We start from the raw sequence: 20,237 nt of genomic DNA, 5'->3' as shown, positions 1-20,237 counted from the left end.
GCAAGCAAAGCAAGGAATTCATTCACTACTTCCCATCAGCAGGCAGGTGTTCAGCCATCTCCAGGAAAGCAGGGCTCCATCATGCACAATGGTTACTTGGGAAGACAAACGCCATCACTTCGAATGTCCCCTCCTTCTTCCCCCAGCTTATATACTGAGTGTGACGTCATACGGTATGGCATAGCCCTTTGGCTGTCCTGGGTCAGCTGTCCTGGCTGTGCCCCCTCCCAGCTTCTTGTGCACCTGGCAAAGCACAAGAAGCTAAGAAGTCCTTGACCAGTGTAAACTCTGCTCATCAAGAACCAAAACATCAGTGTGTTATCAACATTATTCTCATCCTAAATCCAAAACACAGCGCTCTACCAGCTACTGAGAAGAAAATTAACTCTATCCCAGCTGAAACCAGGACAGGGAGTAACAGGCACTTTATGAACACTGGTAGGAGAAAGAAAAACAAAATTAGGGGAGAGGTGTGTGTCAATTAGTTTAGTTTAAGGACATTGTATTAGTTTAAGGACAGTGAGCAGAGAACATCAGGCAGGATGGAGGTTTTTACACTGCTGTGACTATGCTGGGCTTGAAACAGCGTTGAGGGAGAAGGCAGGTGGGACACGGCTCTGTCTGGGATGGCCCCAGACTCAGGAGCTCTGGGCCTTAAACTCTCCTGGCTGGCTGGGTCTAGGCAAGAGAAAAAACTTCCCATAGCTCTCTGGTATTGTGTTGCTGTGAAACTTGGCTAAGGCAGTCTGTTTTGAAGGGGGCTGCTGTCAAGAATATCTGTCTTGAAAGATGGATTTTGAGGCCGGTCTCAAAATAATAGATAACCATGCTGAAGGGATGGCATGTGTAGCAAACACTACACATCAAGGTTATCCCCCTAGATCTCCAGCCGACCCGGGCTTTATACCCCCAGCAGTAGGTGTGTCATGTTATAAGGGGCGGAGACAAGGGAGGGTCGACCCTTAACTCTTTCCGTACAGCACGTGATCTTCCGGTCGCCAGCCCTTATCTTTACTACATTTCCCCCTCCCTTAGCTCCAGTAGTTCTGGATCTTGCTGGGGAAGCTGCGTGTAAAATAATCGATATATGGTAAGACTTATACAGACACGCATCCGTTACGTTCATAGATTTTGCCCAGTCCAGCCAGTAGTTCGTCGCGGCTCCCTCATTACTCCCCCACACCATCAGGATGCATAGGGAAATGGTAACCTGTCAAGATAAGACTCAATAGATTGATTAATGTCTATACGGTCTAATATTTCGACTGGGTACCCATTCTAGCGTCCCTTTCTCGGTTTGCACACACGCATACCCACGTCCCAAGCAACGGAGGGAATAAGGGCCCCCCCATTCACGGGGTTGGCAGGTCCCGTACTTGAACCAAAGGGTAAGGCCCTTCGTTCTCATCGAGCCGGAAATGTGCCTGGGTTGCAGTCTGGGTTTTATAGGTGTTCCCTCGAATGGTATGATTTAAGGTAATTAGTGCCGTCGTCAACAGACGCTGTGCCCGAAATAAGGGAGGGTCAAGGGGAGGGGAACCTCTGTTCCTGGGCTTATCTTTTCCCCCTCCCTAAGTCGGTCGAGTAACTCTTTTAATGTGCGGTGCGCGCGTTCTACAATGCTTTGGCCCGTACTGTTATAGGGAATGCCATGACTCAACTGAATATCCCAGCGCGCGCAAAAGTCCTTTGTCTTCTTGCTGACATATGCCGCTCCATTATCTGTTTTAATTTTTTGTGGGATGCCAAGTTGCGCCATACAGTCCTGCCAATGTAAAATAACTGAGAGAGCATTTTGTTTAGCATGCATAGTGGCTAAAATAACTCCACTGCAGGTATCAACTGTGACATGCAGATACTTACGTGGATTAAAGGGTTCATAAATCGTAACATCAGACTGCCATATTTGGTTGGGCTGCAACCCTCGAGGGTTTACCCCTGCCTCCCAGAGGGGACCTTTGGAACACACAGGACAAGCAGCAATCACAGAGCGAGCATCTTGCAACGTAATGCCAGCGAGCCTAGCTAAACCACGAGCTCCACAGTGGAGGAGCTCATGCAGGCGGAAAGCTCGCCTTAGGTTAGAAGTTTCTTCAACCGCCAGTACGCTCTTTGCTAAGCTGTCCGCTATTTCATTCCCAGCAGAAAGAAAACTCGGTATGGAACTATGACTATTAACATGGATAGGACAGACAGGAGCGGTTCTCATTTGCAGTGCGGTGAGCAACATTCCGGCAATCTCTGACGTTGCCCCAAGTGCCCATCGGCACTTCTTCAGTAACTTATATACATAGCAAGAGTCTGTGATTAGATCCAAGGCCTCTTCGGGCCATTGAGTGAGAGCCATCCATACCGCTTTGGCCTCAAGATACTGCACGGATTGCCCTTGATCTTGATAACTAATGTGGGTCCACTGACCATCCTCCTGCCATGTAACGACAGCTTTCCCAGTAATCGATGACGCGTCGGTAAAAACTGTGCGGCCTCCGGTGGGTTGTTCAACTATGGCACTAGCTGGCAAAAAATGGAGTACCTGGATTATCTCCCCACAGGGGTGTGGTCTTAGACCTTCAATACGACCCGTAAATTCAGCTATCGCCGCTTGCAGGAGCCCCACTTGTGGAAGTACCAACTCCCACTGTGCCAAAGAACAGGGCAATGCGATGACCTCCGGGTCCTTCCCTGTTAAGTGTTGAGTTTGCCTCCGACAGCGGAGAATAAGCTGGGATAATAATGTTGGCCAAGAAATTAAAGCCGTCTTTGGTTTGCCTTGATACAACCAAGCAAAAGGCCAGCCTTTTTCACCATTATTTTGAATTAGTAAACCATGGCCAGCGGTATCGGTCATGTAAATCAGGGCAGTGACCGGTTGTTCAGGTGTAAATCGAGCGAGACCCCAATGCTGGGCTCGCTCCATAATTGTCCTAAGAATCTCCTGATGGTTTCTTGAAAGAGTCCTTGGAGCTAGGGGAATCTCCTCCTTTCAGGAGTTGATATAAGGTAGTCATTTCTGCCTCAGATATTGGAATAAAGTTTCTAAGCCACAATAGTTGTCCAATTAATTTTTGTGCCTCATGGAGTGTTGTCACTGTAGTCCGAATTTCAAATGATTGTGCTGTCACGCTTCGTGGCCTCAGTTGAGTACCTAAATACTTTACTGCACGCCCTACCTGTGTTTTCCGAGGCTCAATGTGTAACCCATGTCGCTCCAAACTGACTATCAGCTGCACGCGTGCCACTTTCCAGTAACTCCTCTTGGTTGGACGCCAATAACACGTCATCCATGTAATGGAAAATGATGACCGTAGGGAAATTTTCTCGAATAGGGCGTATCGCAGCAGCTACAGCAATTTGACACAAGACTGGTGAGTTTTTCATGCCCTGGGGTAACACCTTCCATTGATATCTGGCGCACGGGTGTTGATTGTTAGGCTCAGGAACAGTAAAGGCAAAGCGTACTCTATCTTCTTCATGCAAGGGAACACTAAAAAAGCAATCTCTAATATCTATAACCACTATTTGATAGTCAGGTGGAATCATGGCCGGAGAAGGAAGGCCCGCTTGTAGCGGACCCATGTCTTGTATACATGCATTAACTGCGCGTAGATCATGTAGCAGTCGCCACGCTCCCGATTTTTTTCTTTATCACGAAAATGGGGGTGTTCCAGGGACTTGTAGAGGGTTCGATGTGTCCTGCGTCAAGTTCTCGTTGTACCAATTGTCGAACAGCCGCCCTCTTTTCCTCTGTCAATGGCCACTGCTCTACCCACACTGGTTTATCTGTCAACCAGGTGAGTTTTAATGGGCGGACACAGGCAGTGGCCATTATGATAAATTTGTACGCAGCACTATATTCATCTTCTGCAAGCAACATCGTCCCAAGATGACAATGGGTAACTCAGCAATGACAGGGTTACACCATGCTACCCTAGCTTGTCCAGATTCCGGATCCTTCAACATAATTTGCATTGGGTTCCTGCTTTGATGCGAGGTCTGCATGCCTCCCACGCCTTGCAGCGAACCTCTCGGTTCGAGTGGCCAATCATCTGGCCATAGATGTGATGGGATTACTGTAACATCCGCTCCTGTATCTAAAAGGGCTCTTAACACGAGGCGTGGTGTTCCCCCCAACGCTGGGAGCCATGGGGTAACTATAATATCTACTTCTGGTCGTGTGGTCATGTTTAGGGTGAGTGCCACATACGGCGAGGCTCTATCCCCAGCCTCCTCTATTGCGCGCTCCCATCTCCCCAAGGCAGCTGAGTTGGATATTGCATCATTGGGACCGCAGGCGACTGTGCTGGTCCCGGGGAAGGAGAGACTCCCTGTGCCATACATTGCGCTGCTGTCGTCGGGCCTGTTGAGCTGATCACTGGGGCAGGTGGGGATGGCACGGCCCTCAGCCATCCCCTCTTCTCGTTTCCCCAGCCCGGTCTCCTTTGCTGACTCCCCGATTTGCACTGTCGAGCTCTGTGGCCTAGTCGCCCACAGCGCCAGCATCGTAGGTCTCTCTTTCCTTCCCCTGTTCCGGGGGTGTTTATTTTTGAAGGGCATTGTCGCGCCATGTGTCCTTGCCCCCCACACCTATGGCACATAAGTCGTGCGCCGCGGCAGGCCGCATGGACTGCGGCCACTACCGGTTGCATACTTTGCGCCTGTTCCTGTTCCAGCACATAACGAATCATCTGTGAAAGCGTGGTCCCTATGGGTAACTGTCTTAGCAACACTGCAGTTTGTGGGTTTGCTTGCGTACGTGCACAGTCAAGCAATATTGCCTCCTTAGCCTGCTCAGGAAGTCGAGCAACCTGGAGCGCCGCTTGCAGCCGGTCTAAAAACTTTGTGAAGGGCTCACTTAACGATTGCCGTATTTGGACCCATGGAGGCTCCCTTTTATCAAGAGCTGCGATGATGCGTATTGCTTCCTGGGCAGCTTTCGAAGATGCAGCAAAATCGCGCCCCCGCATTCGCTGAGCCTGTGCCTGAGGAGTTGCGAACTGCCCTTCACCCATCAGCTGCTCTAAAGTCACTCCTGCCATGGGATGGTTGGCCTGTTGCGCCTCGATAACAACTTGGGTGCACCGATTCCTCCACTCCTCCCTAAACAATACCATCATCGAGGGGGTCAATACGGCCCGCATCAACTGAATGATATCAAAAGGTGCAAGCGGCGTTGCAAAAACACAGTCTAATAGGACTTGGGTCTCTGGGGAATTTAATCCATGACTTTTCACCGTTGTGACCAATTCTTTCACCAACTTTGCATCTAACGGTTGCCACTCATATCCTCCACCTGGGGCTGCTCGGATAGGAAATGCTTGAATCGGAGGGGCCTGGAATCGCACTCCTTCCAAGACACAATTTTTTGCAATCATCTGCCAATCCGTCCCATTTGCCCTCTCTTTCGGCATTCCCCCTGGCATAAGACTTTCCGCATTTGCCACCACCCCTCTCAATCGGCTGATCAATGCCTCGAGTTCCCTTGAAACCTCGTTAGTCCGTCTTGGAAGCGGGGGCGGATGAGCAACAATCGAGGATCCCTCGTCACCCCCTTCGCCCTCACTGCTATCAGAGCTCATGGGGTAATCGTGTACAGGCTCCCTCCACTGTGAGGGAATACCAGTTTGATTTCCCATTGCCCCAGGGATAGGGGTTCCCTCTGGTGGCTCAGGTATCACTGACAGTGCCGGGGGAGCCCTACCACCCCCCCTCGATGTCCTGCGCTCCGCTCTCTGTGTGTCCAGCACTCGTCGATCACTGGGATACAATGGGGCGTCCTCAGGTGTTTTGCCTTCTTTTTCTCCTTCCCGCCATCTTCCTTCACGTAGTTCACGATACTGCTGGGATCCCACATCAGCCCCCGGGACCCAATCCAGCAACCTATCAGTCAGCTCCCTTTCCACACATTGTTGCAACTCGCCCCAGGGGTATTGAGGAAGTGGCAGATCCGCTGGTGCAGGAGGTGCCGAAGGTTCCGTGGGCGGCCGCTCTAAACTCCCCACTTGTATCGGGAACACCTTTCCCGACTCCTTTGTTCCCGCTGCACCATAGTCTCCCTGCACCTCCCTTCCTCAGTTGGCTCAGCCCCCAGTAACAACGGTTCCGTCTGTGTCCCACAGGCCACTCCTTCCCAGCCAGCCTGGGTCCCCTCCGAAACTAAACTTGTTGGCTTTTCGTTCCCAGGAGATTCCTGCCCCATCAGCACACCACGTGCAGCAGGTCGGCGCCGCCTTGCCGCAAACCCCCGCTTGAGCACCCTTGTCGTTACCGACTTTAGTACCTTTATGAGTTCCGCGAGCTCCATCGCTGTTGCCTGATCACGTCGGGGTCACCACTGTGTAGCAAACACTACACATCAAGGTTATCCCCCTAGATCTCCAGCCGACCCGGGCTTTATACCCCCAGCAGTAGGTGTGTCATGTTATAAGGGGCGGAGACAAGGGAGGGTCGACCCTTAACTCTTTCCGTACAGCACGTGATCTTCCGGTCGCCAGCCCTTATCTTTACTACAGGCATGTGTGAGGCTTCTTTCTCACAGCACAGAAACATGCCTAAAAAGGCCAGGAAACTATGGGTGAAAAGTATTGTACACAGGAATAAGTTTCAAGTTTGTCCAGTTCTGTTACCATTCGTAATACAAAACTGGGGGGGGGGGGGAAGTTTATGCACTTCCTGAGTACTTTTTTTTTTTGGGGGGGGGGGGTGGGGGGTGGTAGTGGTGTTTTTAATACGAGTTTTATAAAAATCTTGGAGTGGAAATCTGTGTATTTTTCCAATAATGAGCGTACATCTACTTCTCTTTGAACTTGCACTTCCCTAGATAGGGATTACAAGATTCTATACAGTCAGAAAATATGCAGAGTTGTCAGATTTCTGCAGTCAGGTTTCTAGGATTCTTCAGAAGATACTGGCAGGATAGATGTATATATGTATAGAGCTTTCAACCTTCCTTCTAGGGACCTACCTTTGCCCAAATGCTGTGAGACATGCACACAAGAGTGACCAGCTTAATAATGTCCTCAGCATTAAAATAGAAAGTTAAAACTTAGGCCTCAGATTCATAATGGAGAGTAACAGCAGTGTCTACCATAATTTTGGGAAACATCTTCCTGTCTTCTCCCCAGCTGCGAAAGGTCACAGCTGGTACCTGGGCTGTAACAGCCCTGAGTGCTGGGTAGCACTGAAGGGTGCTATCAGAAGGCAGAGCTGCCACCCGTTGTCATTAGAGGCTGCTGGGCAGCATTTGGATGCTTTCTCTTGGGAGTGCTCTCTGCAGTATAGATGCACTCAGATAGATGAGAAAAGACAGTGGAAAGACTCACCGAGTGTAGCAATCAGCCCAGATTAAGGTTGGTTTGGGGGTTTCCTTTCCTTTTTTTTTTTTTTTCTCACTCTACATAAAGGCCCCCAAATGAATTTGTGGCTCTTCCTGGCCTTATTTTGAAACCAGGTGGTTGCAATGGCAGTAGAGAGCTTCAATGTTACCAAGTGATGAATGCAATGGCTGGGCAGTCTAAGGTGGACAGAGACACTATTTTTTTTTTTTATTTTGTCTTTCAACCAGAATGTATAAGTATTTTTTAAGAGAGATTTCACCTCTATTTATTTGTAGGCAAAGTAAAACTTTTCTGAGTTTATAATGAATCAGAGAAAAAGAAACCCCAGTGATGCAGAAAAAAATATTAGTAGGTTTTGGAATTGAAGCTTTATACTATGGCATAACTAAGATTTCTCCTTGTCTTGAGGGGCAGCATGGTGTGAGAAGAAACTTTCCACTTACAGCCTGGGGAAGTGAAGGATACCTTCCAATAGGCCATAGAAGTTCCATGTTCTCTTAAAAGTCAGATGACACAAGCATAACCTCAGTCCTTGCTTCCACTGTTTCAGTTGTCCTAGTGTACATTTAACATTAACCAGGAAAAAAAATAAACATAAAAGGAACTCTTGCTCATTTTTGACAAGTATCACCATGTTAACACTGTAACATCCTACCCAGTCCTTTTTAGCAATTTTACTGGATAGTACCGATACAACACTTGAGAACACAGACAAGATATTAACTACCGATCAGTCACGATGAATAATTTCCTCATTCGCTTTTGCGAGCGATTCCAGAGTCTGGTATCAGCGAGGGCTTCTTACAGAGCCTGGGTGTGCACTATAAGCAGGCACCAGTGTCTGTTCCAGTAAGGTTGGTTTTGTTCACTCTGTGACCTCACTCTCTACTTATTTACAATTGTAACAAGTCTGAGGTTTTAGACATTGTAGCTTTTGCTAACCTCACAGAATCACAGAATGGTTTGGGTTGGAAGGAACCTTAAAAATCATCTGGTTCCAACCCCCCTGCCATAGGCAGGGACACCTTCCACTAGACCAGGTTGACTCAAAGCCCCATCCAACGTGTCCTCAAACACTTCAACACCTCAAAGCAGTGCCTAGCTCCAAACTTAAGTCATTTCAGTTAATAATACGCTGCCCGTGTGGAACAATTACAATCAGGATGGAGCCTGCTGAAGTCTTAAGAGTGTAGCCAGACACCTAGTTAATTTTAAAATTACAATCATATAATTCCTTTCAAATTACACTTACGGACAAAGTCACTGTGCTATTCCAGCAGGGGAATGAAAAGGAGCTGTTAATGTTTTCTATGTAATTTCAGGAAATAAGTTTTTAGTGAGTTTTTTTTCCAGCAGCTTTAAATCCCAATCCAGTTCAAATTTCATTACACTCCAGATTCTTGTGTTTCACAATTAATTTTAGCGCCGCAATGCAGATACAAGTACTTTTCATGTTTTAAGACTAAAACCCGATATTGCAATAACAAAATAAAACTAACAGTTGCTACTTACTATGTAACTGTGAGTGAGTAAGACCAAGTAACTAGGGTTTGTTGGAATACTGAAAGAAAATAAAGCAATATTCAGTGCAGTCTTCAAATATTGTTAGTTTCAGTGTAGAAAAACACACATTTTCAATCAAATTCCAAAGTATTACAGCTCTTTTCTTGCACACGGAGTGGCTCTTAAAAGAGCCTTTGGGTTTTCGATAGCCTGAAAGATCCGTCTGCTAGAGGCTTAAGCGCGCTCGCCGCGGATGCGGCGGGCCAGCTGGATGTCCTTGGGCATGATGGTGACGCGCTTGGCGTGGATGGCGCAGAGGTTGGTGTCCTCGAAGAGCCCCACCAGGTAGGCCTCGCTCGCCTCCTGCAGCGCCATCACGGCCGAGCTCTGGAAGCGCAGGTCCGTCTTGAAGTCCTGCGCGATCTCCCGCACCAGGCGCTGGAAGGGCAGCTTGCGGATCAGCAGCTCCGTCGACTTCTGGTAGCGCCGGATCTCGCGCAGCGCCACCGTGCCGGGCCGGTACCGGTGCGGCTTCTTCACGCCGCCCGTGGCCGGCGCGCTCTTGCGGGCCGCCTTGGTGGCCAGCTGCTTGCGGGGCGCCTTCCCGCCCGTCGACTTACGCGCCGTCTGCTTCGTCCGCGCCATCGCTCTCGGGCAAACAACTAAGGCAGAGACGAGCAAAAGCACTGACGTCCTGCCTGTAGGCGAGGATTATATAGAGCACTGGTCCCTTCTCTGATAGGCGGATGGCTACACGCTGAGTCTCATTGGTGGATTCAAAGTTTAAAAATCCCGCCATTGGCAAGTACCACCTCTCTTTTTGCGTCTTTCTTCTTCCTTTATACCTTGTGCTGCCTAAAAAAGCTATTTTTTTATCACTGCATGCGTTTTCCATTTCCAGAAACCCTTCATATATTATTGATTTTAAAAATTTTTAGACATTGTGTGAGTTAATAATTAAGACTGCCTTTTTTAAAACAGTTTTGTCCTTTCAATGTGAAATTTCGCCCCCCTCCCCCTTTTTTTTTGTATGCATATTTCCCTGTAGAGTTAACAAGGATAAAATTTCTCTGGAAGTTATAGGAATTATTATTTAAATACGTGGAAATACTACAGAAGCATACAGAATATAAAAGGAGAACAGAAGGAAAAAAGATGGCAAGTGAAAAAACAATAGATTGAAAAGAATAATGAAAAACAGGATATTAAAAAACAAAACTTTAACCAAATAATGAAGACCCACCCGATTTAGTTCCTGTTAATAGTACAAGAACAAATCAACGGTACTAAGAAAAATGATGACCAGAGGATGAGTATCGGAGTGAAAAGCTGTAAATGGAGTTTTAGATGTAATCACGTAACCGGGCAGCGAGTGCAGAGGCCGTGTTTGACTGCATTGTCCCTCTGTGCGTCCGGCGGGGGGGGGCCCAGAAGGGAGCGAGCTGTGGTGGTTTTCCAGTTCAAGGAAGCGCGTACCGTTTGGGAAGGCCGGAAAGCTTTGGGGCGACCCGGTGTTGGAAAGGGGCGACACGTTCCCGCGGGGAAAAGCCTCAGCGTGGAACAGAAGTGGGGGACGGTACCGCCTTTTCCCTCTCCCGGTAACCCCCGCTGCGCTCCCGCTCGCTGACACAGCCACACCGTCTCCCTCTCTACCTCCTCAACTCCGCCCTCCCAGGCCGCGCGTTGCCGACCCGGCTGCTTTAAAAGCGTAAAAAGAGAGAAAATGGGAGCGGGTGCGGGGCGGGCGCGGCCCCCGCGGCTCCGGGCGGCGGGAGCGAACGTTCCGCCCGGGCGGAGCCCTCTGCCGAAGCCCGCCCCCCCGCCTCCTCATTGGCCGCCTCGAGAGCGCGGGCGGAGGCCTCTCCGCGCTGCGCCCCCCGCTATTGGCCAGGACGAGATTCGCTCCGCCATTGGGTGCGCCCTCCTCTGCGGGCGCCTCGGCCTATCAGGAGCCGCCGGCCGCGCAAAGGGAAGGGATATAAGGGCGGGCCTCAGGGCGCGGGCAACGCACCGGCCTCGTCCCTGCGCCGTCGGGGCTTCAGCGCCGAGCGATTGATCGAGGATGTCGGGCCGCGGGAAGCAGGGCGGGAAGGCGCGGGCCAAGGCCAAGTCGCGCTCGTCGCGGGCCGGGCTGCAGTTCCCCGTGGGCCGCGTGCACCGGCTGCTGCGCAAGGGCAACTACGCGGAGCGGGTGGGCGCCGGCGCCCCGGTGTACCTGGCGGCCGTGCTGGAGTACCTGACGGCCGAGATCCTGGAGCTGGCGGGCAACGCGGCCCGCGACAACAAGAAGACGCGCATCATCCCCCGCCACCTGCAGCTGGCCATCCGCAACGACGAGGAGCTCAACAAGCTGCTGGGCAAGGTGACGATCGCGCAGGGCGGGGTGCTGCCCAACATCCAGGCCGTGCTGCTGCCCAAGAAGACCGACAGCCACAAGGCGAAGAGCAAGTAAAGCGGGCCCGGAGAAGCGTCCTGAGCACAGAAGCGAAACCCAAAGGCTCTTTTCAGAGCCACCCACAGCCTCGAGAAAGGGCTTGAGTTGCTGCTGGGCGGGCGGCAGGGGAGGCAGGCGTTTCTCAGCTGGCTTGCTACGGGAGGGCACTCTCTCTGCTCTGTAGATTCCCGGCCCGGTTGCTCCGCCGGAGCGCTGAGGTGCGGCCGGGAGGTTGCGTTTTCCAGTGGGCCCCAGCGGGCGCGGAGCTGCGCTACTTTCCCGGGCGGGCGGAGCCCGGTGGGGGGCGGTGCTGTGCTGGGGCGAGCGCCGGCGGAGCGCGGGTTAGGCCGAGCGCGGAATCGCCGGGTATCGCCGGCGCAGGCTTTTCGAAAGAGGGAGGGCGTTTAACCCCTTCGCCGCCGGGGACACGGCCCGGCTACAGAGGCCGCCAGCTCCCCCCGCGCAAGAGCGAGGAGGCCCCTTCCACGCCCCGCCGGCTGGCGGGAGCCCGCCGTGGTCCCCGCAGTTTCCCCCTGCGGGCATGATCGGGCAGGAGGAAACGAAGGAGCCGCCGCCCTGCAGCAGAGAACTTGGCGAGACAGAGCCGAGTTTTGCCTTTCTCCTTCTTTATATTTTGTCGGGGCGGGGGAGCTGTTCCCTTGGTTCCAGTTTTTTTTCCAAACAAGGCTGCTGGCCCCGGGCATCAGGAAACGCCTCGGCAAGTCACAATCGAGCACAGTGCCTGCCTTGCAGGGCGAAGTACCCCAGCCAGCTCTTCCGAAAGCGGCTGCGGGAAGGGGAATGACACAGCAGCAGGGCGCTGGAGAGAAACCTGGAGCCGAACTGCAAGGCCAGCCAGTCCAGCTGCGGCTCAGCAGGAAAAACGAGGACGGGAATAAACAGAGCAGGAACGTGAAAGGGAACGTAGCAAAAACATAGCAAGAGCTAAAATCAACCAACGCGACACAACTCTTTTAAAAGAAAAAGTGGGTGGCTCTTAAAAGAGCCTTTGGGTTCTCAAAATGGTCCAGGAGCAGAAAACTTTAGCCGCCGAAGCCGTAGAGGGTGCGTCCCTGGCGCTTAAGGGCGTAGACCACGTCCATGGCCGTCACCGTCTTCCTCTTGGCGTGCTCGGTGTAGGTGACAGCGTCGCGGATCACGTTCTCCAGGAAGACCTTCAGCACGCCGCGCGTCTCCTCGTAGATCAGCCCCGAGATGCGCTTCACGCCGCCGCGCCGCGCCAGGCGGCGGATGGCCGGCTTGGTGATGCCCTGGATGTTGTCGCGCAGCACCTTCCGGTGGCGCTTGGCGCCCCCCTTGCCGAGCCCCTTCCCGCCCTTGCCTCGCCCAGACATAGCCCTTCTTTTTTCGGCTGCTCTGGGTTGTGAGCGGCTGACTGCCCGCGCCGCGGCTTTTATGCGGTGGGAGCCGACCTGATTGGGAGCAGGGGCGGGCACAGCTGGCGGGGCGAGGCGGGGCCTGAGCCTCCGCCCCCTTCGCGGCGCGCGCCGAGGCGGAGCCTTCGCCCTTCGCTGCTCTCGGGCACCGCCCCGGGGCCCCGACCGGCTTCGCCGCGCCCGTCCCCGCCTCCGTTTCTGCTTCCGCCTCGCTCGCCTTCCCGCAGTCCCGGTGTCCCTGAAGTGCCGTTTCCTGGCGTCTTCTCCTGCGGGAGGGGCGGCGGCGCACGCACCTTCCATCTCTGTGGGGCCGGGCGGGCCCCTGAGCAGGGAGCCGGCTGCCTTGCGGCCCCCGCGAACCGTTGTTAAAATCATGCTGAGCATGTCTCAATAGTTCTGAGGTCACATCACAAAGACTCGGTGGTAGTATTGAGAACCCTCTGATAAATGTAAGACCTGACAGGTCACATCTGTGCTAGTATTTGGCTTATGCTGTGAAGCATCAGGAAAATCACGACTATGCCTTCATCTCAGACCAGGTAGAATCGTGCATGTTTTTCTAGAAGCTGGCTATGCCTGACTCTCAGGCTACAGCATCACTGGCAAGTCAGCAAAGGGCTTTTTCAGCATAGAACTGGAGAAGGCCCTTTGTTTTCCATCGTGTGTCTGGAATGTTGCTTCATATTAAGTCCCAGACATCCTGGTCACATTCAAAAAGCATTATATTTCCATGTAGATCACTGCTACTAACTGGGTGAAAATTAGTCATGCATGTCAAATGCACAACAAAAATGGCTGTGTCAGCTATGTGCATGTGTACCTCCATGTTTTCAAAGGCCTGACATCATTGTGAGTGGATAGATATTCTTTTTTTCGTGTAACATATGTTTTCCTTTCACCAGCGTACATTGCCAGTGACAACATTTCTCTTTGTTATTTTGGTACGACTTTGTGACTCTGAAAATCAGTCATCATGACTGTTAAATCCATACTTCATTACTGCTGGCTATCCTTGCAGTCCTCCTTTTCATAGCTCAGGGCCCACTGGGGCTATGAGATTAGCATAATTCCAATATGGAGACTTTGCCTGTGTTCATCGTGGTTGAATGCACACATTATCCAAACACAGACAGATGAAATCCTTTCAAGATGAAGGGCTCAGGGAGATCTTTGTGAATTCTGACAACACTTTGTCTTGCTGACATTGGCATTTGGTTCTGCCTCAGTCACAGTGACTCCAGGAGGGAAGGTCTGTGTGAGTGATGGGATCTAAAAATATAATGGTGAGGTAATTCTTTCCCAGTATCTTTCAGCTCTGATATTTTGCATAGGAATGTCTCTGTCTGGCCCTGAAGACTCTTGATTTATTTTTCTCTGTTCTTTCAAATGACTTGTCATCCCTCTGCTTCATATGTATTCTCTTCACCTCTCTTTGGCTACAGGAAAGGGGGTTCTGTTCACTCTCTATGCTGGTTGCCATTTTGTCCCACTTCATCTACACTATAGAAAGCATGTTTGCCAGCACCATTTTGTCTCACACACACAAACACTGAGGACACTTAACTGTATATAAATGAGATTCTCCTCTATGAATGAGATACACAGCATGTAGTATATGTGTCCATCACCCATTTCTCCATCTCCCACTCCCACTGCACTTGTTCCTCAGCCTTTTATAATTTGTCATGCTAAAGCCACATCCTAAAGCGTGAAAAATGAGAGCTGCTATATCCAGAGAAAGCAATCAATAAACACACAGGCGAAAAATCCATTCAAACTCTCCAATTCAAAGACATCCCCCCTGATTCAGTGAGTCCCTGACCTGCAAATCACTAGGACCTAAGGCATCATTTTAATGAGATATCAGTTATTATTCTTACACTCCTTTTTTACTGGCCTCTGTCACAGATGGAATATTGGCCCAGATGGAAGTTTCCTGTGAATTATTCAGTTCTTCCAGTGTTATGATCATATGTCTCTGTCCAGAATGCAATTCGAAGGGCAGCACAATCTCAAGGCTGTCCCACTCATATTTCCCATTCATTTCTCCTGATTCTGGATCCCTGCTGATATTCCTAACTGCAGAAACAAGTTCTACTACACTCTGTATTCTTCTTCTGTCCTCTCCCAGAGTCATGGCTTGTGTGTCCTCAATACTAGCCCAATAGAGGATGAGCTAGTGTCTCCTTCAACACTGAAGAGACCATAACCAGGTGAGAAAGAAAACCAAAATGACCCAAAACCGAGCTAAGACGATTCACCGTGTTACGAGAATAATCACATGTTGTAAAAGGAAAAAAGAAAAACCTAACACCGAACAGTTTTCAAGTATAAGAACCTTTTATTTTCATTAGTGTCAAATACAAACAAACATTCCTGTCCTCATCCAGTGATGTCACTGACAGAGGCAGCCCTTGAAAGCTTTTCCCCTTGAAAACCTTTCCATGTACTCAACATGCCAAGGCTTGTTTTCTTCTAAAGAATTAATAAAACAAGCAGAGATTACACCTTTGCTTCCCCTTAAGTTTTGGTTCAACTGTTGAGCCTAAACCCTTTTTTCTCTTTTCCCTTTTTTTCCTTTTTTCTCCCCCCCCTCCGCCCCAAAGATATTTATATAAATGAACATGCATTAGATCTGGACAGTTAATATCAGATTAATTACTCAAATGTTTATCTTACTGATCAGCAGGCCCTTTTCTCAACAGCTTTGTGTAATTTGGATTATTAAGTTTCCTTTCTTGTAGGTGCCTCCTATTGAAGTTTGGGTAAAGCCAAAAATCCAGCTGATTTCTTTTTACCTGCCACCTCTATACAGCTGGACACAGGCTGATCCTTACTCCTAGCTGGCACTTGTGTGCTAGTCTTGTTAACCATACAATTAAATGTAAGATGTTACAAGCTACTAACCTCAAACAGCACACAAAAGTTAAACTTGTTATTCTACTCCTTATTTCATGCACGAATCAAACAAAACTTGATTGCATTTTCAGTGTCCAAAACAGGAAAAACTATGTCAGGAAGACCAAGATTTAGACTTAACACACTTAACTATGGAAGCCAATCCTTCTTTCTGGGACCACATCATACAAGGCAAGTTGCAGGCAAAATAGGTGAAATATATTCTTCTTGAATGTGCCCACACTGTATACACATACTCTCATGAGCCTGTGAAGCCAGATTTCTGACTTGCTAACTGTCTGATAGCAGGAGTGCTGAGTGACAGGCCTCATTTGTATGTTGTGGGGAAATCGGGGCACCAGCCAGCCCTTCCAGTGCCCCTGGCAGTCTGGATGACATCCTAACCAGGGACAGTGCCACTCTAGCACCAGCCCACAGACTGCACAGCTGCAAAGCATGTACTGTAAAAAACATAAGCTACAGCACAGCACCCTTACACACTGAACAACTCTTCAAAACCTTTTTGCTCCCTTCTATGGGAAGACAGACAGCCTATATTGCTGGCACCCAAGTGCTACCTTGTGATACTCCTGCTCTAGAAAGATGGCACAAACAGCCTTATCTGGAGCCAGTACCTGCTCCACACCTCTGAGGAAAACCGGCAAGGCAGCATCACTTAATGAGAGCACCTTCACATGGTGTGTGTGACACAGTGCTTTGGCTCTCATCGATGGCAGAAGTCCAGCCTACACAGTGTCTGGATGCCACCATCGCTGCCTGTGTGGCAAAAAAATGGGTTGCCTGCCAACCCAAATGTAGCTGGAAGCCTGTCACATCAGTGCCTGGGGTGTCACCAGCCAGGGAGATGGCAGACTGCAGGCCAGCTGTGCATGCACTACATGCCCAAGGACAATTTGTCCCTCTATAGGTACCAAACATGGCTCTGGCAGGAGGGGGCATGTGGATTTGTCACATTGCTCCCTCCCACTTACCAGCATTTACAGGGAGCACTGGCACACAAATCGGAAAGAGTGGAGGGCAGAAAGCACACAGAAGTGCCAGGGTATTGTGGGGAGGAAGGGTTGCTCAGCATTGCTCTGTGTGGGCTGCTCAATTCTCTGAGCAGCCAGGCTTCAGTGCTGATGGAGAGGCTGCAGTGAAAGGACAGTGTGGTGGCACCCTTCCTTGGTGGAACTCACTATTAAATGCAGATGAAAGAGAGGCACTGTCAATTCAGGAGGAGACGATTTCTTTGGGGAGCCATGGCTGATGGAACTTCTGTTAATGCTGCTTATCTTTCATGGACAGTTTGCCTTAGGGCCTGAGGTCCTCAATCACTGGTTTATGACTACATTCATAGCACAACAAAGTGGTCCAGAAGACAGTTTGCCAAGTGCCTTAGGTTAGTTTTAGAAGACCAAAGTACTTTAAGACATAAATAATTCTGTTGTTTGATATCTGACTGACAGTGAGGATCTTTTCTTTGCCTGTGTGCAAGAAAAGTAAAAATGTGTCAACCTGGTAAACTCCCGTACAGTAGAGAACAAAGTGCATCTTTTTTCCTCATTAACTGTTCCGGGAGGGGTTTTGGCCCCCCACATTTTTGCTGTTTTTTGTGGGATTTTTTTTTTTTTTTTTCACTTTCCCAGGAAGGGCATCCTTCCCAGTGTCTCCTAACTGTGGACATATCCAGGTTTTTGACTATAGGTTTTCAATTGTCAAATGACATGCCATGGCAATGATGAAGGGAGGCCACAATAGGTGCCCCAACCTTTAACCAAGAGTACAGGGAGGAGTGTGCAACATTCCAGGAAGCTGAGTCTACAGGGACAGTCATCAGTTGCCCTACTCTGTTTGTCCTGCCGACTATAGATGCTCAGCCATACAGTGGATTTAAAAGGTCTTGTGTGGTCTCATTATATTTAGGAGTCTTAAAAACAACGGCAGCAGCAACATTAGTATTATGTAGGCAGAGACTTGTTTGCTGAGCTGCAGTGAGTTTGTAGTTTGGTAGGTACCACTTTAAAATTGCTTAGCTAAGGGTTAAAAGCTGTTAAACTGTGCTGGCTGGTTTGATCACACCAGTTACTACATTTGTAACTCAGATGAAGGATGAAGTCACTGAGGGCAAGTACGGCATGGGTGTAACACTGTAACAGGAGTGTAATCACGGTTGCAGGGAGTATTTACACCTCTTTCCTGTAGAACATGTATGTGGGAGTGCAGCACATAATGCAAAAAGCCCTCACCTAAATCTCTCTGGTAATTGTCACTTGAAGGAAGAAGAGGGGCTGTGGTGCACAGGCATATCAGCTGTACTTCCTCGAGCTGTCTAAGAATGACTGACCACGGCACTCACCTACAGCAGGTAGAGCAGCCCATTAGTCCCATTTGTGTGGCTAGCTCTCGTGCTAATGCCTCCTAACAAAATTGCTTGAGAACAACAACTACCATGCTACATCTCATTATTGCAAATGTATCTAAATATAACCCAGAGCTCATTTTCTTAGGAACAAGTACTGGCAGGTCCTAAACTGGAGATGGGAATGTTTGATAGCTCTCAGGTGCAGTGCCAGCCCTTGGCTGTGGTTCATGTGTCTCCTTGCTTATGCCAAGAGGTCTTAATAGACAACTGCAAAAGTTGGACAGATCTGGGTTAATGAAGGGAAGTGACTTGCAGGGTTCAGATTGCAATCTTGTGCAGGTTTGTGATGTAGTGTGGCTTGCTGGGGTGCCCATGAGATGGGAAGGATTGAAGTCATTCAGGTGTAGTAGACATGACAGTGATGCTCTCCCCAAAAGTGTCTCTGGAGATCCTGATATCACTCTCCTTCTCTTTTAATGAATGGTGAAGTCTACCTCCCTCCTGTCTCATTGGGAAAGCCAAACTGCATGTCAGAGTCTATGTGGCGCCTTCTTCATGAAGTCTTTCTACAATATCCTATACCTAACAGGAATATTTCCTTTTCTTATTTGCTCAGCTGGAGGTGCAACTGCCATTCCTGCCTTTTATATAACCCTTCACCACATTGTTTCTTTGCCTGAGTACATCTGTCCATTCCTTCTAAACTGTCTTCTCTGGCTGTGGAACAAACTTTTTAAAATTGCTAAATGCACCTTAACTTTCCAAAATTTTGTTCCTGCATGTATTTCTTTCAGGTAGAGAAGAACATGTGTTCCAAGCAGTAATTCTGCATCACTAAATTTATTTTATGTCTTTGCTGCAAAGCAATTAAAAAAGAAAGATCAGAGCTTCTATTTGTGTCATGAAATTTCTGAAGTTACTTCAGCTTATTTTAAGATAGTAGACTGTAACTTTTGGAGATCAGAAGCTGCTACACATATTATTAGCTATCCCTATTGGGCATGGGGGGAGAGTAGCAACTTCTGGGAGAAAAGTCAAGCAGAAAACTGGGATGGTGACCATTTTAGCCACCTCAATTTCAGCCACCAATAAATGGGAATCAACACTCTGCGAAGCTACAATTGAGGGCTGAAGTATTTAGGTCCCCTCCAGTGAAGATTACCGAAGTAAACATTTATGAGTTCAAAATAACAAGAGTAGGCAACATGAGTTTCCATTTTGCTGACATGTCACTCATAGTCTACACTTTTCCTCTGTCTATGTGCTATGAAGCATCTCAGTAGCTGCCAAATGTCATCTCCTCCCAGTGTTGCTACTTTATTTCACTATGTAGTCAAGTCAGTCGAAAGTCTCATTCATTGATTTACAAACACATACAGGATATAGGCTTAAAAATACATATATATGTTTATTTTCCTTCAGTTTTGGTCATTTGTGAAGGTATATCTTCAATACTCACGTCCACTCCAATTTATTTCATTCCTGTATCTTTATTTATGTTACATACCTTTTACAAACAAGACCCTGAAAGTCCCAATTTGATTAGCCCTTCTCTCTCAATTATCTTCCTGTTGAAGCACTACAGAGCTCAGGTGCACTTTTCTTGCAATCTTTTTTCTGATTTTTTTTTTCTTCTAGGGTGCAGGTTACAATTTTTCCCTTCATTGCATTTATTCATAGTTTCATATGCAATGAAACACAATTTTACAGCAAACTAAAATTTTTTCATGTTACATACACATTTAGTATTTACGAAACAGCCATTGTAAATGAAACAATGACGTGGAAATAGGATTACACTTGCCTAAAACTAGCTATCATACAATCTGAAATTTTGGTTGCTAACATCTACTTAAATACTGTGTTTACATTATATATTATATCTGGTTATATCAAAGGAAATCAGAGGGGAGGGCTGAAGTGTAGTCATTGTGATTCTTAAATCCTACAAAATAGGATTCTTAAATGCCTATAAAAGGCAATGGATAATACACTTGTTTATAATCACGTACAGATTCATGAAAAATTGTTCCAGAGCTCTGTTCTGTTCAGGCATATTACATCATCTTCAACCAGGTATCATATTGACTGAATTTTTCCTGGTTCTTTAGGAACGACCTATGGCCTACCTCTCCCCTTGTTAAAACTCAGGTTATCACAAAGTGCTCTAGTTTTTGTCCTGAAAGCATTTCCTCATTTCAGTGATGGCTGTAAAATGCAGAAGGAAGAATTAGGTGGGTTTTATTCAGAGTGGGAAGAGGATTCGGAATTGTCTTTAGCTAAACCTTTGTGTAGACATACTGTCT

General features: G+C 48.6%; 3 protein-coding genes across 3 annotated transcripts; 1 reads left to right on the top strand and 2 right to left on the bottom strand.

Moving 5' to 3' along the window:
• Positions 1–7,558: 7,558 nt before the first annotated feature.
• LOC104008497 (histone H3) lies at positions 7,559–9,822 on the bottom strand. Its single transcript, XM_087767822.1, has one exon. It carries the CDS (start codon positions 9,480–9,482, stop codon positions 9,072–9,074), a length of 411 nt encoding a protein of 136 aa, XP_087623948.1. The 5' UTR covers positions 9,483–9,822; the 3' UTR covers positions 7,559–9,071.
• Positions 9,823–10,656: 834 nt separating this feature from the next.
• Positions 10,657–11,442, top strand: LOC148054634 (histone H2A). The gene has a single exon (XM_087767823.1). The coding sequence runs from the start codon at positions 10,900–10,902 to the stop codon at positions 11,287–11,289; it is 390 nt and encodes a 129-aa protein (XP_087623949.1). The 5' UTR covers positions 10,657–10,899; the 3' UTR covers positions 11,290–11,442.
• Positions 11,443–12,298: 856 nt separating this feature from the next.
• LOC148054633 (uncharacterized) lies at positions 12,299–19,630 on the bottom strand. The gene has a single exon (XM_087767819.1). The coding sequence runs from the start codon at positions 13,050–13,052 to the stop codon at positions 12,315–12,317; it is 738 nt and encodes a 245-aa protein (XP_087623945.1). The 5' UTR covers positions 13,053–19,630; the 3' UTR covers positions 12,299–12,314.
• Positions 19,631–20,237: the final 607 nt, after the last annotated feature.

Source organism: Nipponia nippon, unplaced genomic scaffold (genome assembly GCF_047370975.1).
Source record: "Nipponia nippon isolate SJK-2023a ecotype South Korea unplaced genomic scaffold, ASM4737097v1 scaffold_3, whole genome shotgun sequence".
Lineage (NCBI taxonomy): Eukaryota > Metazoa > Chordata > Aves > Pelecaniformes > Threskiornithidae > Nipponia > Nipponia nippon.
This window is presented reverse-complemented; position numbering and strand designations above follow the sequence as displayed.

What these genes read in the sequence shown, in the direction of transcription:
- LOC148054633 (XM_087767819.1), bottom strand. Translation starts at nt 13,052, where the DNA reads ATGCTCAGCATGATTTTAACAACGGTTCGCGGGGGCCGCAAGGCAGCC.
- LOC104008497 (XM_087767822.1), bottom strand. Translation starts at nt 9,482, where the DNA reads ATGGCGCGGACGAAGCAGACGGCGCGTAAGTCGACGGGCGGGAAGGCG.
- LOC148054634 (XM_087767823.1), top strand. Translation starts at nt 10,900, where the DNA reads ATGTCGGGCCGCGGGAAGCAGGGCGGGAAGGCGCGGGCCAAGGCCAAG.